Here is an 18879-nt window from a genome sequence, read left to right on the forward strand (position 1 = left end):
TAGATCTCCATAAGCACTCTCTAATTATTTAAAAAAAAAGAATAAAAACCATAAAGACTACAACTTCTTTTGCTGAGAAAGGAATCAACCACCCTTTTCATTTCCGTTAAAGTGCAATACAATACACCAAATCATTTTCTTGAGAAGTGACATGGTAAAACATGTTGTAGAAAAAAAGTTAATTCGTTGATTAAAAACAAAACTGATTACATCAATTCTAGCAATTATGCTTCCCTTTCTTTTGTTTACGGGCTTCCCTGAAGAGAGGAATTTGTCTTTCCACATTGCAAATGTGGGTTTTGTATTTCATCCCACATCACAAAAAGTCAACGTTCTCAGCTGGGACATGCAGACCAGCGGTTCTTACACCAAAGTGGGATGTAGGTTTGAGGCCAGCCTTTTCTAAACACATTCCCATGTAAACATCATCAATGGGCAGTATAATTATAGAGTGAGACATGTTGTAGATTGTTCTGGCCGTGAAGCCTGAGAGAAGAAAGCCTCCTCCACCACAGTAAGGAGGATAGCTCTCAGACTCCTGAACCTGCACCGGGACAAAGTATTTACTTGAAGAGTATCTAATAGGCCCTACGTTCTGGATGAGGTGATCAGCATGGTAAAGAGATGTTTACTTCCATCATTGTCCTCTTGACCTTGAAGATACTCAACCATGTTAAACGCATTGGCAAAGATGTCGTCGTCCCCGTTTAAGAGAAATCTAGGGTGTGGGCACCATCTTTCCATCCACTCTAAGAAAAGGATCTGCTTCAGTGTGAGGTTAAAGAATGAATCATTGAAGTCCCACTGTAAAATGTCCTTGTTCTCATTGTTCTCCAGCTTCAATAACTTATTCAACCTGCGCTTCTCGAAGCCAGTTTTAGTTGTTCCGATTATGAAGACTCTACGGATCCACACACCTTTGTGCAGTCGTTCCTTAGCCCATGTTTTCCGCAGGACTTCTCGCCGCTCGTAGTTTTCTGGAGAACTCTTGATGACCAGCAGAAGGAAGACATCTGCAGAGTTCAGGGGTCCGCCACACTTATTAGGCAGGTCGAGCAGCATGGGAAAATTCCTACAGTGTCGGTAAAGCAGGAAATCTTGGATATGACCTGGCAGAGTAGAAAATCCAGTCACAGTATAAGCCGACATATTCTGCTGACAACGTGAAGACAAAGGCTGGGGAGTTTTGGATCTGGGCAAATGGATTTGATGACGGAGCATCTCATATGTGTCTTTGCTATTTGATTTCACGTCATTTTCAGTGTCGTTTTTGTTCATAATAATGAAAAGACACACAACACCGGTGAGAATTAATGCTATTGTCTCTGCGTTTTTCTTTCTCATCTTCACACCTGTTTAGGAAAAGAGACACGATTCACAGTATGAACACAAAAATGCTCTCTGTTGTTAAACTATTACAGTGAATCATGTGTAGAAGTTGTATCAGTGCTCTGTGCCCTGTGTGGATGTAGTTTTCATGTTCTGTTGCAGTGAAGTCCTGACAAAAAATCAGCCTCAATGTGTCAAAGATAATGACTTTAAATGAACTAATTTGCGGAAAGAACAGAATACCATGGTCAGATACAATTTTCTGTACTGTTAACCTAATAGAAACTTGTGGGAAAGGCATCAAGTGATTGTCCATATGACTATAAATACTATGTTTCTCTATCCTTATGGAAGCATATGGGTAGCAAATTTCAATTTGAAATGTAATATGCAAAATGACAATGCAATATGTAAAATGGCAATGCATTTCTGTAATTAAATTTAAATTTTCCCATCATTTGTGCAACGTTTGGTGCAAAATGAAAATGAAAATTCAATTATAAAATTTACATTTGCCATTTCATACACTAGTTTTAATATGGAAATTGAATACTTTTTTAACGCTTTATAAGTTGCAAAATTAAAATTAAAATGTATTACATAAATGATTATATATGTTTAACATGTTCAAGCAAAAACTGTAGCAAAATTGTAATTTAAATGTTATTTTTTCTTAATTGCATTTACACTCACAGTTAAGACACTTGCGATTGCATTTCCATTAAGTGTCCCGCAATGAATGTAGCAAAATAAAATGTGCAACTTGAAAATGCATTCTGAGCCGATCACGTGTCCACCCCGCCCTGTCAATCAACAGCGTTGCTCGGCAACAGGTAAACATACGCTATGGTGCATTTGAGGTGTTGGAAGGAAACACGGCGGCGGCAGATCTGATACGAGTGTTTTGTAGTGTTTGTGAAGATTATTACGCGTCTGCAGGTGATAGAACCAGTACGATGTTGGACCGTCTGGGAGAATGTTCTGCCTTGTCAGGCGTCAACATTATGCTGAGCTGCTGTTGTCTGATGCTGGACTGATGCTGGCTGGTTTCGTTTTGTATAAAATATTCTCATTGTCTGATACATGCTTATCTTTATTCTTATTACTATTAATTTTAATACCCAATAATGAGATCCTATAGTTTTTCCTTACAAATACATAGGCCTATTACTCTGTGATCACATAATATGACAAAGCTCCATTGGTATTCGGTATTAATAGCTACCGAAAAACGTGACCGCTCTTTAATAACTGACTGTAATGTTCAATAAAGTGACGAATGTGATGTGTGTGACCATCTCTGTTTGCATCTGTATAATCATAAAATATGAGGCAGACTAAAATATGATCCCCTTTCTATTTTATAAAGCATATTGAAGGTATTAATACACAGGGTCACGGAATCTGACGGGTCAAATTCATCGACCTAGCCCTTTTTGGGTGAATGTGGAGCAGGTCGAGGGCTGGTGACGTCATCGTCTATAATTCAGTGTCTAATATTTTAAACAACGAAGCAGCACAAACAAAACTTTAACCGGCACAAACGATCGCACAAACAAACGAGACTATTTTGGTGAATGTGGAGCAGGTCGGGGAGCTGAGTGACCTCAGAATGACCAATAAATATTATTTTAATATTTAAGAAACCGAAGCAGCACAAAATAAACGTTTATCAGCGAAAATTAGCACAAACATATGAGAATTTTGGGTGAACGTTGAGCAGGTGACGTCATCGTCTATAATTCGGTCTAATATTTCAAAAACTGAAGCAGCACAAACAAAACCGGCACAAACTGAACAAGATCTATTTTATTTGGAGCATGTGGCGGCCTGGGTGACTGAATTACCTATAAATATTATTTTACTATCTAAAAAACAGAAGCAGCACAAACAAACAAAAATTACAGCACAAACGAAGTAAAAACGATTGCGCCTATTTTGTGCTGGGGGCGGGGCCAACTTCACGCGGGGTGGACACGTGATCGGCTCAGAATGCATTTTCAAGTTGCACATTGAATTTTGCTACATTCATTGCGTGACACTTAATGGCAATGCAATCGCAAGTGTCTTAACTGTGAGTGTAAATGCAATTAAGAAAAAATAACATTTAAATTACAATTTTGCTACAGTTTTTGCTTGAACATGTTAAACATATATAATCATTTCTGTAATACATTTTAATTTTAATTTTGCAACTTAGAAAGCGTTAAAATATGTATTCAATTTACATATTAAAACTAGTGTATGAAATGGCAAATGTAAATTTTATAATTGAATTTTCATTTTCATTTTGCACCAAACGTTGCACAAATGATGGGAAAATTTAAATTTAATTACAGAAATGCATTGCCATTTTACATATTGCATTGTCATTTTGCATATTACATTTCAAATTGAAATTTGCTACCCATATGCTTCCATAGATTATAGGTTTATAGTCGTTAAGTGTGTCCCCAGCTTTAGCTACTTTGGGAGCAACCAAAATAATAAATTAGACACACTTTTCCATTAATAACTGACATCTGTTTTCCTCTTTTGAAAAGCACCAGTCACAACTGTTGTATCTTAAACTGTTTGTATCTCAGATATCTAAATCTAGGTCAAAATCTTTGCTGCAAATATGTGCATATAGTACATATACAGTATGGGAGACATGATTCATTAGGAGTAGTCTTTGACAATACTGAAAGTATTTATTATAGGCAAAAGACTACTCTTTATTTGTTTGATCATCTGTTTGCATCTTTGATTTGGCAGGACCGGCTCTCTATGCCTTCAATGATGCAGTCTTCACAGAGGATGACTGGGAGGGAATCCAGAGAGTTGGCAGAAGCATCAAGCAGGATGACCCAACAAAAGTCGGGAGATTTGGGATCGGCTTCAACTCTGTTTATCATATTACAGGTGAAATTCACTACATTAACAGATTGGCTCTTATAACCTTTTTGGGTATTCTACTAAGTGCCTGCTGAATCCTACAATATCGCTTGTTGATTTATGTAGTGTTAACATCACAATATGCCAGTTAACTCTTTCCCTGCCAATGACGAGATTTTCCATCATTTATGACACAACGCTTTCCTGCCATTGACAAGTTTTTTTCTGGCAATACCTGTTTTCACTGTAATATAGTAGGGGGCGCTACTATGCATCTTCTGAAATAGTACAGAATCTCCTGATCCAAAAATAAGCAAAGGAGAAGATCTGGGGTGCTTCTCATTTCTTATTTGAACATCCTTGCTTCCTTTCCTCGCTTCTCAGCTCCAGCACCTTCGGATATGAGGGAAAGATACACCTGTGTATCCTTGCTCACAACTCCTCTGGAAGCTTCCTCGCTTCTCGTTCCTCACCTCCTTGCGATGCAATTAGAGAATTTAGATGTTCTTCAAGATGGCTGAATTCGATCGGTTTCCGGGTCAAGGGCTGGAGGACGGAGGAGCGAGGAAACAAGGAAGCATCAATTTGAGTATTGAGAAGCACCCCAGAAGGAGGGGGTAGAAGATTGCTTACGTACATATAAGCTAACATGATCATCAAACATTCAACAGCATATAAATCAAAACTGCCTAACATTAACAAATGAAATGTGGAACCCATGAAGAGGTAATGACTGTGAAGCTTTAGGGGTGTTGATGGACTCGATCTACTCCCTTTATGTTTTGATCATTGTTCTGAATCCGATCCAGATGTAGTCTTTGACAAAAACACAATTTTCTCAGTTCAAATATTAATTTTTTTGCTTTTTAACAAAACGTACCCACATTTGGAATGTTGATAAAAATTAATGTAGCTAGATTTTTTAAACATTTTTTGTTTGTTTTTTTAACATATTCCAACAACAAAATATTCTGGGGGCCATGAAAGTTTTGTGAATAGGCTCGCAACTATTTTAGAAAACACCAGCAGGGAAAAGGTTAATGTATTTTCAAATTACAGTATACATTACAATATGTAACCAACACTACTAATTATCAAATTAAACATTTATAATTTTATGTATTCTCTAGATTAACTTGCTGAATTAGCACATCCTACACAAGTTACTACTAAAGCAAATCTTCGTAGAATGATGTGCTCATATTGTAATAATTCATTTTCTTTTTCAATTCTGCAATGTTAAATTTGCCACAGGGTAGGCTATATGTTTTCAGTATTATTACTGCAAGTATCACAACAGAAAGATACTGTTGCAGATTACGGTTACATTTTTCTAATGGTTAGTCTATTATTAATATTATAATGTGCGTGTTTATTTACCATTTTTTTACATTTAGATATCCTTTCTATCGTCTAACACAGTTAATCTTAAAATAACACCAAAAAACATACATTTAATGACACTGTTAAATATAATATTTTACGAATCAAAACTGTACATTGTAATGTTGTTCTGATTCTTAAATTCACTTAAAGCATTTAAAGCATCTGTGGGTTACGTTATGTTTGTTATGTTCCCTTAGAAGGGAACAAGATGCTGTGTCATGTTGTAGACACTATGGGAATGCTTTGTGTGTTCATTGACGCCCGTGAGTTCAGCTGACGTAGCGTAGCGCGTCATCAAGACTATATAAAACGGCGCAGGCATTTTACGTGATCAGATTCTACTGTCTAATAAAAGACCTGCCGCAACACACATCTTGTGAAAGAGAAGAAGGCTGGAGCGATTAGCGCAAGTCACAGATCTTATAGGCTCAAGAGGATGGATCAATGGAGGACCAATAAAGGACCTGTGAGCCTGGGGTTGTGATCCATATCCAGACTTTAAAACCTTATGAATGTGTGCAGAGAAGATCTTGTTAAGGGGGACACCCTTAGATACTGTCGTAGAAGAAGCCACTGACCACTGACTACCACAAAGTAACCCGCACACCTCAGAAAGGGTATCTGTAATCCAGTGTGATATACATTGTTTGGTGACTGCAGCACCCCAACAAGAAATGTTTTCAGACAAACATTTTCTTTATTTGCCAAAAAATGGCAGACTGCAGGAACATAACACCTCTTGCTTAACATTAAGTCAATAATATAGCCCAACATTACTAATCACAAGCCAAACAACATCCATCAGTTTTGGTTGAAAATAAAGCTTAATTTTCCTACAAATCATCAGAAATGTCCAAAGTTATACTGTATTATAAAATATTAAATTATAATGCTAAAAATCTGTGAGGGTAATTTCTTATTTTTTGTCAGGAAATCTTATGCATCCACTGAGAAAAAGAAAAAAAAAACTGTACACTTCTCTACACTAGAAATAAACTTGTGGATTTCCATATGTTTGCTTCAAAATTCTTTAGAGATAAGTATTATTTTCCCCTTTTTTTTATTTGTTTTAATCGAAAATAGGGTGTTGTGAGCATTAGTGAGTACACGCATGTATAATGTTTGTTTCATTCATACTCGTAGCTGGAGAGCGCCCTCACGCAGAAAGTCCACAAGTGAGACTCATAGAAGTCATAAAACTTATGACATTCCAGGAAATCTTTTATATGGACAAAAGCATTCGGATATCGCTGTAGCAGAATAAAATGCAAATAGAGACATATTGACCTATGAAACATGAAGACAATAAACATACGAAAGCAACAGTATATGGTTTATCTGTCTTCTAGACATCTTGGATATTTTCATTAGAACAAAGTATATTTAAAATTCAGTGCTAATCAACATAGCCTTTATCACTGTAAAAAATAGTATTAAATAATATAATTTCTGCCTCATTCTGTCAGATCACAAAAGGAAGTTATTTCAAACACTCGACTGACGATATGAAGTAAGTTTGGAGTAAAGACATTATTAAATGTTCTCTTTGATGGTCAAAAGGTTTATAGATGCTTCTCATTTCAAGTTTGGAAAGAGGTTTGGCACATGTTGCATGTTATATGTGACTCGAACTCAGCTTGCAGAGATGGAGCATCATTTACTGCGAAGTGTGAACCGCTCTGATCACAGCGATGCGCGTCACCATGAAACACGCATATATTTAAAACAATTATTAGTTGTAATGGTTAACACCAAAAGACAAATGGAGAAATCTGTCTTCATTCTCTAATAATGTTTATTTTCATACTTTTATATTATGTTATACTTAGTCTGTGAGAAGTTTGCACCCTGTATAATATTTAAGAAATGCTGTTGCATAATTTTATGAGATTTTTTTATTTTGATGAATCTCAGGTGATATGTAAATAAAAAAGAAACTTCGTAGGTCTGTGCAATGCAATACTGACACAAAATAATTAATAAATAAAAAATATATTTTGCCAATAACAATAATTATGCAATATTTTCGAGTATGTTATTATTCTGGTACCTTGACAGCTGACTCCAAAAGGTAGATATTCTTCATATTCTGTGTGGTTGGTTCCCAGCAGTAACAGAATAAACTTTACCAACAAGTTTTAATTGATTTTTTTATACTTTATATGGGCATTTGTACCTTTTTAAGGGCAATTTTTCTATCCTAATTAAATGTATACATCTTCTTACATTTAATTAATACATTTTGGAATAAGACATTATAGGGCTGTTAGCAAGCAAACCAGTCTCAACAAAATTAGTTTTTCCAATGCAGATAACAGAAGCTGCATCTGAAGTGCCATTTAGATGCATTTACACAGGCTGTTTAATGCAGCTCATTAACCTACAGTTACAAATGCATACATTTATTTTATTTTTTTTATAAAATGTTGAATATATTTAAAACAACTATTAGTTGTAATGGTTAACGATAAGAAGAATTTATTTAAATGAAAATATTTAAAGATTACTTAAAGATTACTTTAAATATGATACTATGATACTAAAACTACCAGTAGGTGGCGGCAAGTCACTATTGAGTCACATTAAAATGAATTGTTCACATGGCTGATTCGTTTATACGGCAAAAATATTTTTTGCTTGCATAGCATATGATACGCAGTTTTCGCGTGCATATGATACGCACTTTATGGCGTGCACGCACTCCACACCCCTAATCCTACCCAAGGGGTTTAGTGCATATCATTTGCACGTACAAACTATTTTTGGCATATAAATGGCACGAGAAATAAAGTTTGTGCTATAGATTACGCACTTTCATGAGATCGTGTTGCCCGATCATATTCAGTAGGCTTGAGAACTATAACCTCCCGCAGCCACTCATGTCCATCGGCGCCATCATAACCTTCAAAACATTTTCTGATTTGAGTGATCCATCTGTATCATGCTAGCTAATCCTTACTAAAAATGCAGTTCTATAATGAGCCGTTGGCATGAATTGTACTCGTGAAGGAGCGGTAGTGGAGCTTTCGGAGCGACTGAAAACCACGACGCTCCGACTTTTAAAAAATCCACTCCACACTCCATTCAAAATCACACCACTCCACTCCTCGCTCCGCTCCCACTCCACTCTGCTCAGAACTGCTCTCCAGCCTACCGTCATCTTGAGCTAGTTACATATGGTAGTGCAACATCAACAATTAATATTTTAGGCTAGACTACTGTGAAGTCCTGTCTCTCAAAGTCAGCTAATGAATTTCCTGAGCGGGACGCACACACAACATGCAACCAAGTGAGCAATTAAAGAGATAGCTTCACCTATGCGCATCACGATCACGAAAGGACACAACCAATCAAGCATTAAACGCATTAAAGCAACACTAAAGATTATTTTTTACCTTAAAATAATGTTTCCAAAATCGTTTCAGTGGTTCATCAAGTCATAACAGGGTGAAAGGCACTTCTGCATTCGCTTTGCGTCCATATATCTGCTATAACTGCACTATGCAAGTTTGCCAGATCGGGTAGCATTTCTGTAGTTCGAATGAGACATAAGAAACTACAAATTTGACTTGCTTTACGGCAAGCGTTACAATAGTCATTATTTAGTTTTTCTTTGTTTCTGATGTCGCAATGCATCATACTTTCATAAAATCATGCAACATACTCCACCTTGTCTGTGAACATCATTCATTCCAAAGCCGGTGCTGGATAAACAGCGACCGTGTGGGCAACAGTAGGTTGCAGTAGGCTAAATTATGTACGACAGCGGTAATAAATATGGAAGTGGATGCACGCACTTGTTGCTTTTCGCTGAGGAGCCGAGAGTAACTCGGAGTCAGCGGTGGTCCAGCTATTGTGGCTAAGGGACTACGTCTCCGTTCCCTCCTTCAGGGAACGAGGGCTGCATACGCAACCGAGACGTTCCCTTTCAGTCGTTCACGTTCTACTATGGAAAGCGCCACTAGAGCTGCCACCTTCCAGTGCCTGGACTAGGGATGCTCAACCGCCACTCGTTAATCGATTATTAACCGTTAACTGATAAGATTATAATATTGAATTGGCATTAAATACAAATAAAATTGACGTGTATCTGCGACCCTTTAAAAAATTATCAATGGGTTTATTTTAACGTGCAAAGTGCAAACAGCAGCATACAGAACAGATCAACAACAGAACCTGGATTCAGTTTAAATGTTCACGCACCTGCAGCATTTCTGACAGTGAGAGAAAAACAGAATAAAATAATACAAATAAAAAACAAAATAGGCCTACACTAAATATATTTTTTAAACTTAAATAATTAACAAATTAAGATGACAAAAAGAAAACACTGAATCCGTTTGAACAAAGCTTTCAAAAACCGGCAATTTTTTTCCGTTAGACTAAGATTTTTCGTTAAATAAAAATAGCAGCCCTACCTCAACACGTCCTCAACACCTTGTCTAATTTTTATTTTAAAAAAGCAACATATCAACGTGATGTGGGGTCAGTCTGGAGCGCAGCCTGTTGACAGTCAAACACAAAGTGTATATTCGCATCGCGTTATTTACTCGCTCTAGATTACTCGTGGGATGTTTTTCACGTCACTCGCGAATAAAAACATCCCGCGAAAAGGAGTGTGTCATCATCAACAACAACACAATTTCTTTCTGCCATAATTTTTCCGTCATGTCTGAAATAAATGATATTGCTGCTCTGTACTTGTTATGGAAGTCCCAAATACGGAGGAAAGCCAAACGCCGACGTGTCTGGGTTCACAGCACCATCCAGAGGCGCACTCAACTCGGTGAATTTCACCGTCTTCACGCGAATTTTCCGCTCGAGTTGAAATTTTTCAACTTGCGCGGAAGACACGATTGAGGCGATTATCGAGCTTTTCCCGGCGCGAATTCGCGTCTATTCGCATCTTTGCATTGACTTTGTATGTAATCTACTCGCGCAAATAATTAAATTCGTGTTTGGTGTGAACACGCCATTAGACCCGCGGCAGAAAACACCCTCTCCGATGGGACGAATGTCCCGGGAATACACAGGTAACGTCTCGCTAGAGACGTGTGTGGTTGCGCGTGTCGACGCGCTCCATGAGTTAATAAATATAAGCTATAGTATTTTATTTTTAAACCATGCAGCAAAAAAAAAAAGAAAAAAAAAAAGAAGCTTAAAAAAAAACCCGTTTTAAACCATTTAACTGATAGTATTAATCGGTCAAAATTTTTACTTTCGGTTAACGGTTAAACGGTCAATATGAGCATCCCTAGCCTGGACGAAAGCCTCGTGACCCCCCGCTATTTTGAGGCGGAGAAGGGCAAGGCTTAGGCCAGGGAAGTCAACTGCTGTTCCATAGGACCACTGGGAAAGCGTACCCTATCAAGGAAGGAAGGTACGCTACGGAAACCACATCCTGCCGAAGGGAGGTAACATGTGGAGAATACACATATGGACTGAGCGGATGACTGGCAGTACAACATATGGAATGTCACTGGGATGTCACTGCCTATAACAGGGGGGAGGATCAACCAAACAGTGACGGCAGAACAGACTCTGCCGAGGGAAGACACGGGTTTGCCGCAGGGAGCCGTACCGTGGAAGAATACACACATGGGATCGCTGTGGGGATCACAACATATGGACCCAGCCTAACACAGGTTCCACCAGTGCACACGAGTGATAGGCCTAGCTTCGGACGTTCCGCCACATTCGTTGCCGAAGGGTATGGAGGAACTTGACAGGGTTCGGCTTATAAGAGGAACTCACTGGAGCAAGAATTGCGCACGTATCCAGTCCATAGGAGGGGAATGGCGCAGCAAACCGACACTTCGAACCGTTCTTACAGTGAAACTGGCTTCATGTGAAGGGAGCCCATGGGAAGCAACGGTTCGACACATAGGCTAGTTCTCTAGCGAACGTCTATAGGTGTCGCCCAGCATTTGAGGTGGAGGAGACAGCTCCACTCCAACCGTTAGCAGGAAGGAAGCACTGAAGTGATCGAACAGTCTTCGGGATCTCCTGACGGAGAGAAGACTCATTTCAACGAATAGGTTCAACTTCTAAGGGGGAGCGAGCCTCTTTTTTAAGAGGTGCTCTCACAGAAGTGATGATTTCTACGGCATTAACAATTCTTGCGGTAGTAACCAGAACCTCCACATCCTGTTCTTTTTAGAACCAGACCTGGAACTCTCCAAGGTTGAGGGTTTGGCGTCAGGCCAGAGTGTTTATCACACGGAGCGTGTCGCTCTGCCAGGGCCACATCGGGACTCTGCCGTGAAGCCAGTGCTGAAGCGGTCTTCATATGGAGGAAGCTGTGTGGCTGCATCTGCCATATGCCCCAGGAGCCTCTGAAAAAGTTTCAGTGGGACCCTTTCTCACTTCTTGAATAGCACTGAGCTGACACACCTCTATCTAAGAGATGCGTTGGACCGAGACCATCTCCATACTAGAAAAGAGATCCTCAACCCTTGGGCGAGTTTACTCTTTCCCAGTTGACCTGAAGACCCAACTGGCTATGGAGCACTCAAAGGGTAGGACCATGTACTGATACTTCGTATCTTCGAACGCAAGAACACAGGAGGCCTGTGGAGTGGGAGGATAGAGATCTGAAGTACATGTCTTTCAGGTTGAACGCTGCAGACCAAGCTTGGGGACAGGGCATTTTTAAAAATGCATCTCTGTGTTTAGCAAGTGAATGGAGGCTTACGAAAAAGGGCCTGTTTCAGTTGACACAGATGGTCGTAACCCACTACACATTTAGGGTACAATGAAGTACAGGATCATGGAAGCCAGACTTCATATCGGCTGGAAGGAAGGCAAGCTCGCGTCCTTCGCCAGTAGGACTGCGACGTACAAACACAGGACAGGAGCACTGCTCAACACCTAGGTGTGATGAATCTCACAAATTTTTAGGAGCATCTCTGCTCAACACCTAGGTATGATGAATATCACTGAGCCTGGGCGGAAGCAAGGCGAAATGAATCACAAGCAAACTCTGAAGGTACCTTTTGGGGCCAGGCTGGACCAGTTGGAAGCATTTTAGGATTCCATAAGACCGGGCCAGGGGCCAGGGAACCACAGACCACAAGATGGGGCAGCGAGGTGGAGGACAGGGACCCGGCTCGAGAGGCCCGAACTGGGGTCTGAGTGTGCAATGCAACACTTACCTGTCTCCACAAGACGGCCAGGGATGCGTAAAAAGGCGGATGACCGGGTCCTCGAACTGCACCCAGCTGCTGTGCTGGCGAACAAGATGGGGCTGAGGGGTGCAAGGCTTTACAGGGTCGCACACCGCCAGACTTGCCCTCTTGGAACCCAGGAACAGAGGAATTTGCTCTTTCTTTCAAGTGTGGGTACCGCTTGCTCCGCCTTTTTTGGGAGCCAGCGGTGGAACAGACACACACACAAAGACTCCACCCGGGCCTCATCCAGGGGGAGGGAGTGGTTCGGTGACCAACTCCTAAAGCACCCTCCTCCATCCCTGAGCGGCCCGCTCAGGAATGCTTTCGCTGTCGCTTGCCACCTAGCTTGGCAGCTCCTAGAGCGGGCTGGGTGACCCTACGGCGGCCGGCTCTATGCTGAGGCCTGGCTGGAGGCTGCTGCGGAGGCCCAGCGGGAGCAGTGGCAGGGGAACACCCTCGGCGACGAGCAGGCGGAGGAACTGCCACCAGCGGCGGGGTAGAGGCACCAGCGGGCCAGATGGCCAGATGGCCTCCGTCTGTGCTTGGGCAGCAGAAAACTGCTGGGTGCAGTTCTCCGCCGCATCGCCGACCAGCCCAACCTGGGAATTGGGGAGACCAGGAACCGAACCTTGTCCGCATCCGCCATAACAACCAGGCTCTCCTGGACCACTAATGTGGACATCGCCAGACCGATCACGCACGCCACGACACTCGTGCCCCAGAGGGCGAGGTCGGGTGTGGTGCGGAGCTCAACTAAGAGCGCACAGTCTGGGCTAACCTCGTGCATGTCCATGAGCAGAGAACCAGCGCGGCCCGTCCCAAGATGCCAATCATCCAACCGAGACTGTTCGGGACACGGTGGAGTATTCCACTCGAGCCCGACAGCCTCGGCGGCCCGATTTAGCATAGCTGATGTTTCTGGATCTGGCTCGGACAACGTTACACTCCCAGAGGGAGATAACGCAGCCGAGTCATCATTTCCAGAGGTCAGCTCATCCTCCAATGCTGCAATTGGCATCCTGTCCTCTGGAGAGGCCCCGAATGAAACGGCTGGTCGGTCCATTACAGAGGGACTAGTGCGCTCAACGGGGGGCTCCACCGGCTGCGATGTGATAGAGGAGTGAGGGGCCCACAGGGATTGGTCACTGGGCGGGGAAGCCTCACTATGATCCTCTGATCACCCATCCCACACGGCGCCGCAGCGGGGCGTGGTAATGGGTACTCCACCTTCACGCATGAAGATGAGTCTCGATCTCAACACCGCGATAGTAATATCCTCGCAATGAGAACACAAACTATCCACAAAAGCTGCTTCAACGTGCTGCATATATGCACATACATTATATATACACATATATATTATACATATATACATATACATTCTACAAACACGTGATACACTATTGTGACCGTCCATTTGGGGGGACAGGGAACGATCGCATCCAGAAACGCATGGGTGGAATGGCATCTTGAAAAAGACGCAAACGCACCCTTGTTGCTCTTTCAGGAAATGGGACCCATCACCAGTGCCGGAGCACACAGGGGAATGACGCCTGTTCAACACTGAACAGTGAACTGAAATAGTGAAGCACTCCTTTTTCTGCCCTCTAACCAGCTGTCAACAAACACAGAAATTTGATGCTGTTAAAACAGCAGTTGAGAGCTCAAAGCTCGCGATCACCGCTGCACTCGCGCTGTACAACCACCAGCAACTGGGAGAGTCTTCCTAGAAGAACACCGACACACTCGCTCGTTACAACAATACAACAATACTCTTCAGAGACATCAAAAACGATCGGCTCCGAAACAAAAAGCAACTAGTGCGTGTGTAACCCAGACTAATTCAGTATTATAAAATATATTTTTGTAAATGAATGGGGTTCACAAAAACGTAAATAATTAAAGATTGGTGATGTCAACAAACCCTTTTCGTTGAATAAATTATGTGGGAAAAATAATTTGTAATATTTAGGGTTATTGGTTCAGCCAATCAGAATACTGTTGATGTGATCCGCCCACTGAGCAGATGCGCGAGACCGGAGAGTGGAGAAGTCTGAGAGAAATTCGTCTAGTTTAGTCATAAAGAAAATTGAGAAATAATTGAGTAAAACTATAAAAATAGTCTTTACATCTCTTCAGGATTGTTAAAAGAGGAAGATATTGAGTGGATTCTGTAGTTGTTTTACTCCTGTGACGATCGATGGGTTAATTACATCGTCGTATTGCTGGAAAGTGAATATCTGGATGTGGTGAGTTCATTTATGTGTGTATGCTGAATTTAATGTTTAAATAAGAAACACAACACTACTTTTGTGAGAAAAACAGAAGTTTATTTCATTTGTTATGTTCATAAGATTTATGTTGTATTTTTGGAGTATTTTTATTTATTGTACAATTTCATTGTGCTGAGTGAGTTCAGTCATTTTCACTTGGAGTCAAATTGCTTCACGTGCATGTCTCGTGCGCGTGCCTGAAAAGAGAAATGTTTATTAGCAATGTAATATTGTAAAAGGTACAATATTGTAAAACACTGATTACTTTTATTTGTATGGTTAAATGTTAATTTACTCTGATGATGAGATACTTACCTTATGTGATGCCATTGTTGACTAAATGCGGTGGTGCATTTCTGGCCTTTTGAACAGGTCAGGTTTTTTTTCTGAGTGGAGTTGATTCTCATGGATGGCGAGCCAACCTAATCGGATACTGGACGAAAAAGAAGAAAATTCATCTTAAAGGACCAAGAGAGTATCTTGATTTCATATTTTGTTTTCCCTGCTCAAGGTAAAACTTTTCCTGCACAGAGACTGTTTTTTTTTCTTCTCCATACGGGACTGAGAACTGAGATATCTAATAGAAAAGACTGATATCAGTGATTGAGTATTTGGAAATTGAACCTATCGTCGACGTGAGCGTGATATTTCAAAATTGTGGTTGAGTCTGAACAGGTTTTGTCAATTTGCTGTTGGGTACATTATTAATGTATTTCTAGTGTAAAACTGACAGTGATTTGTTCAGTGACTTATTCTATTTCTTTTCATTGAATTTAAGTAATTCACTTCTAATTGTTTATTTATTTTATTTTATTGTGTTTACTTTAAAAGGGGAAAGGCCTGTGTGTTCAAACAAACATTTATAAAAGTTATATACTTACCTTAACTGTGGTGTCCTGTCATCCCTCAGCAATAACTCTCCATCTCCGTAGTCGAACATAACAATCTTCTGATCTCCTAATTGGTTCATAAAGTGAAGTCCAAATTTATAAGTAATAACCCGTTACATAACATTGGCGAGCCAGCCAGGAGATGGCGATGTGTTGCTGAGGACAGGCAGCTGAAATTTAAACCCATTTTAGTGCTCAGACAAATCAACCAGTTCACTGTCAAAATGGATGTAATTGACCAAGAAGGTATCAAAATCCCAAATGCTGTAATAGTTAGTGGGGTAACTGGAACAACAGAGGATGACGAACTGATAAAACTTCTGCAAGAACATGGTTCTATTGATAGGTCAGTGAAAATTCAGGACCCTGAATCTGAGTTTTATCATGACTTAATTATTGAGTTTGACAGTGGCAGTGCTTTACAGTCGTTAGAGCCCATGCTGCCATTTACTTACCAACTAACCAGTGATCCAAATGTCACTTACATAGTGAGATCATTATCTAGTGTTTACACCCGACAATTGGGGGGTAGTGCTACTAGATCTTACCTCAAAGGGTTAAAAGAAATTGCAAAACTCAGTGGGGCAAATTTTGAAGTGATGCTAAGTGAAATGCTGACAGAAATGAGTTCTGTGGTTCTCCCAGCAAGCACTACATCTGAAGCTGCTGACAAAGACCCGATTAGACTATCTGGTCAAGAACCGCTTGAAGGCAAAGCAACTCCATTCACCGCTCAGCCTTACAAAGGAGGAACCCAGCAGACCCAACCTGCTGCTTCTTATGTGGCTGACACCTCAGTTCTTACCTCTCCCACAATACTTAACCCACCTGAAGTCCAGAGGTTGGTTGTTGAACACGTGGTGAGGAGTGGAGAAGCTATTACTCAGGTGCACGCGCCTATGCGACTCAGATTATTTTCTGGGAGAAAACCTAGACCTGCCAATGAAACGGATTATGACTCATGGCGTTCTAGTGTTGATCTTGTTCTGAAAGATCCTGCAATATCTGATCTTCATACGTCAAGAAAGATCCTGGACAGTCTTTTGTCTCCAGCTGCTGATGTTATTAAACACTTGAGCCCTGATTCTTCTCCATCAGTTTACCTGCAGTTACTGGATTCTGCTTTCGGCACAGTAGAAGACGGTGACGAGCTCTTTGCTAGATTTATGAATACCTTGCAGGATGCAGGGGAGAGACCTTCAGCTTACCTGTCTAGGCTTCAGGCAGCCTTGGGTGTAACAATTAAGCGTGGTGGTGTTTCACCCAGTGAAGCAGACCGGCATCTCTTGAAGCAGTTCTGCCGGGGCTGCTGGGATGATGGCTTGATTACTGATCTGCGACTGGCACAAAAACGTGATGATCCTCCACCCTTTGCACAGTTGTTGTTGATGCTACGGACTGAGGAAGATAAACATGCTGCAAAAACCATGCGTATGAAACAACATCTAGGTGGTACTAAGCAGCGCGCACTGATGCATACCCAAAGAACCTGGGTGTCTGATGAAACTGACCCAACTTCATCCACCAATGTGCTGTCGTTGGCTACAGAAGCTAAAGAGCTAAGAAAACAGATAGCGACTCTCCAGAGCCAACTAGCAAAACTTACCTCTAAAGCTGATGCCCCAAAGAAATCTTCATCGCAAGCAGTGGATCGGAAAACTTTTTCCACAGAGAAAAGATCAAGCAAACAGAGTGCTGTAGCCACAATACCTGTGAATCATAAACAAACTGACAAACCCAGGCCGTGGTATTGCTTTAAATGTGGGGAGGATGGCCACATTGCCTCCTCCTGTGAGTCAGAGTCCAACCCAACCCTGGTGGCTGAAAAGCGGAAACTTTTGAGGGAGAAACAATCCCAGTGGGAAATTCAAAACAACATCACAAAAGGCACTTTAAACTAGAATCAGTTCCTGTTGTGGGACAACCAGGGACTGAAATATTGAACTGTCCCCTTCAAACCAAAGTCTCCACACAAAACCATTGCTCCAAGATGAACATTTCCAGATTGCCCAAGGGTTTGATTGGCGAAAAATGTATAGCACAAGTTACTATTTCAGGGCAGGAATGCAATTGTTTGATAGACACTGGCTCACAAGTTACCACTATTCCTTTGTCTTTTTATGAGCAATGTCTTTCAGAATATCCTATCAATTCCCTCTCTGATTTGTTGGAGGTTGAAGGTGCGAATGGTCTTTCTGTACCCTACATTGGGTACATAGAATTGATTGTGACCTTCCCGGCAGACTTCATTGGTACAAGTGTTGATGTACCCACCGTTGCTTTGGTGGTTCCAGATCCAAAGTCCCACACCATGCCTTTAGTCCTGATTGGGACAAATACTTTGGACACCCTTTATGAGGAACACTTGAAAGTGAGTTCTACCCCATTCCAACCTTCATTGTTTGGCTACAGGTCTGTTCTGAATACCCTCAGATTGCGGCATGAATATGGCACAACTGGTGTTCTCGGTCATGTTGGGTTGAGGGGTAGGGTGCCTGAAGTCATGGCTGCTGGCCAAACTGTCGTTTTAGAAGGGATTGCCCATGTGAGTGGAGTTTCAACTGATAAGTGGGTTGTAGTGGAACACCCCTCCATATCTTCCCTACCTGGAGGAGTTGTTGTAAAAAACTGCTTACTTACCCTTCCTTCTAAGAAATCCTGCCATCTTCCTGTAGTTCTTACAAATGAAACCGATCATGACATCACTATTCCGCAGAGGTGTGTTATTGCAGAAATCCATGCGTTGGAGTCGGTACTTTCTTCTGACAGTGCTGTGTCTAAGTCAGCTTCTCAAAGTAATGAGCACACGGCGGTCAAAGAGGAAATGTTCACTTTGAATTTTGGTGATTCTCCACTATCACAGGAGTGGAAGGACCGAATCACCAAAAAGCTATGTGAGATGCCAGAAGTCTTTGCTCAACACAATCTGGACTTTGGACATACACAGAAAGTGAA

General features: G+C 41.3%; 1 protein-coding gene and 1 pseudogene across 2 annotated transcripts in view; one reads left to right on the forward strand and one right to left on the reverse strand.

The window, feature by feature from the left end:
• Nucleotides 1–316: 316 nt before the first annotated feature.
• On the reverse strand, nucleotides 317–1278 carry LOC311087816 (N-acetyllactosaminide beta-1,3-N-acetylglucosaminyltransferase 3-like; annotated as a pseudogene). Its single transcript has one exon. The product of its transcript is annotated as an N-acetyllactosaminide beta-1,3-N-acetylglucosaminyltransferase 3-like (transcript).
• An 820-nt stretch (nucleotides 1279–2098) lies between these two features.
• The window catches only part of LOC311087817 (sacsin-like), a gene marked incomplete at its 5' end in the record, with an annotated part of 35515 nt that continues 18734 nt past the window's right edge, over nucleotides 2099–18879 (forward strand). Inside the window, 2 exon segments of the mRNA XM_084121288.1 lie at nucleotides 2099–2162; nucleotides 4087–4233. Of these exon segments, the coding sequence (XP_083977414.1) occupies nucleotides 2099–2162; nucleotides 4087–4233 (211 nt within the window).

Source organism: Abramis brama, assembly GCF_963993115.1.
Source record: "Abramis brama genome assembly, chromosome: 8".
In the NCBI taxonomy this organism is placed as follows: Eukaryota; Metazoa; Chordata; class Actinopteri; order Cypriniformes; family Leuciscidae; genus Abramis; species Abramis brama.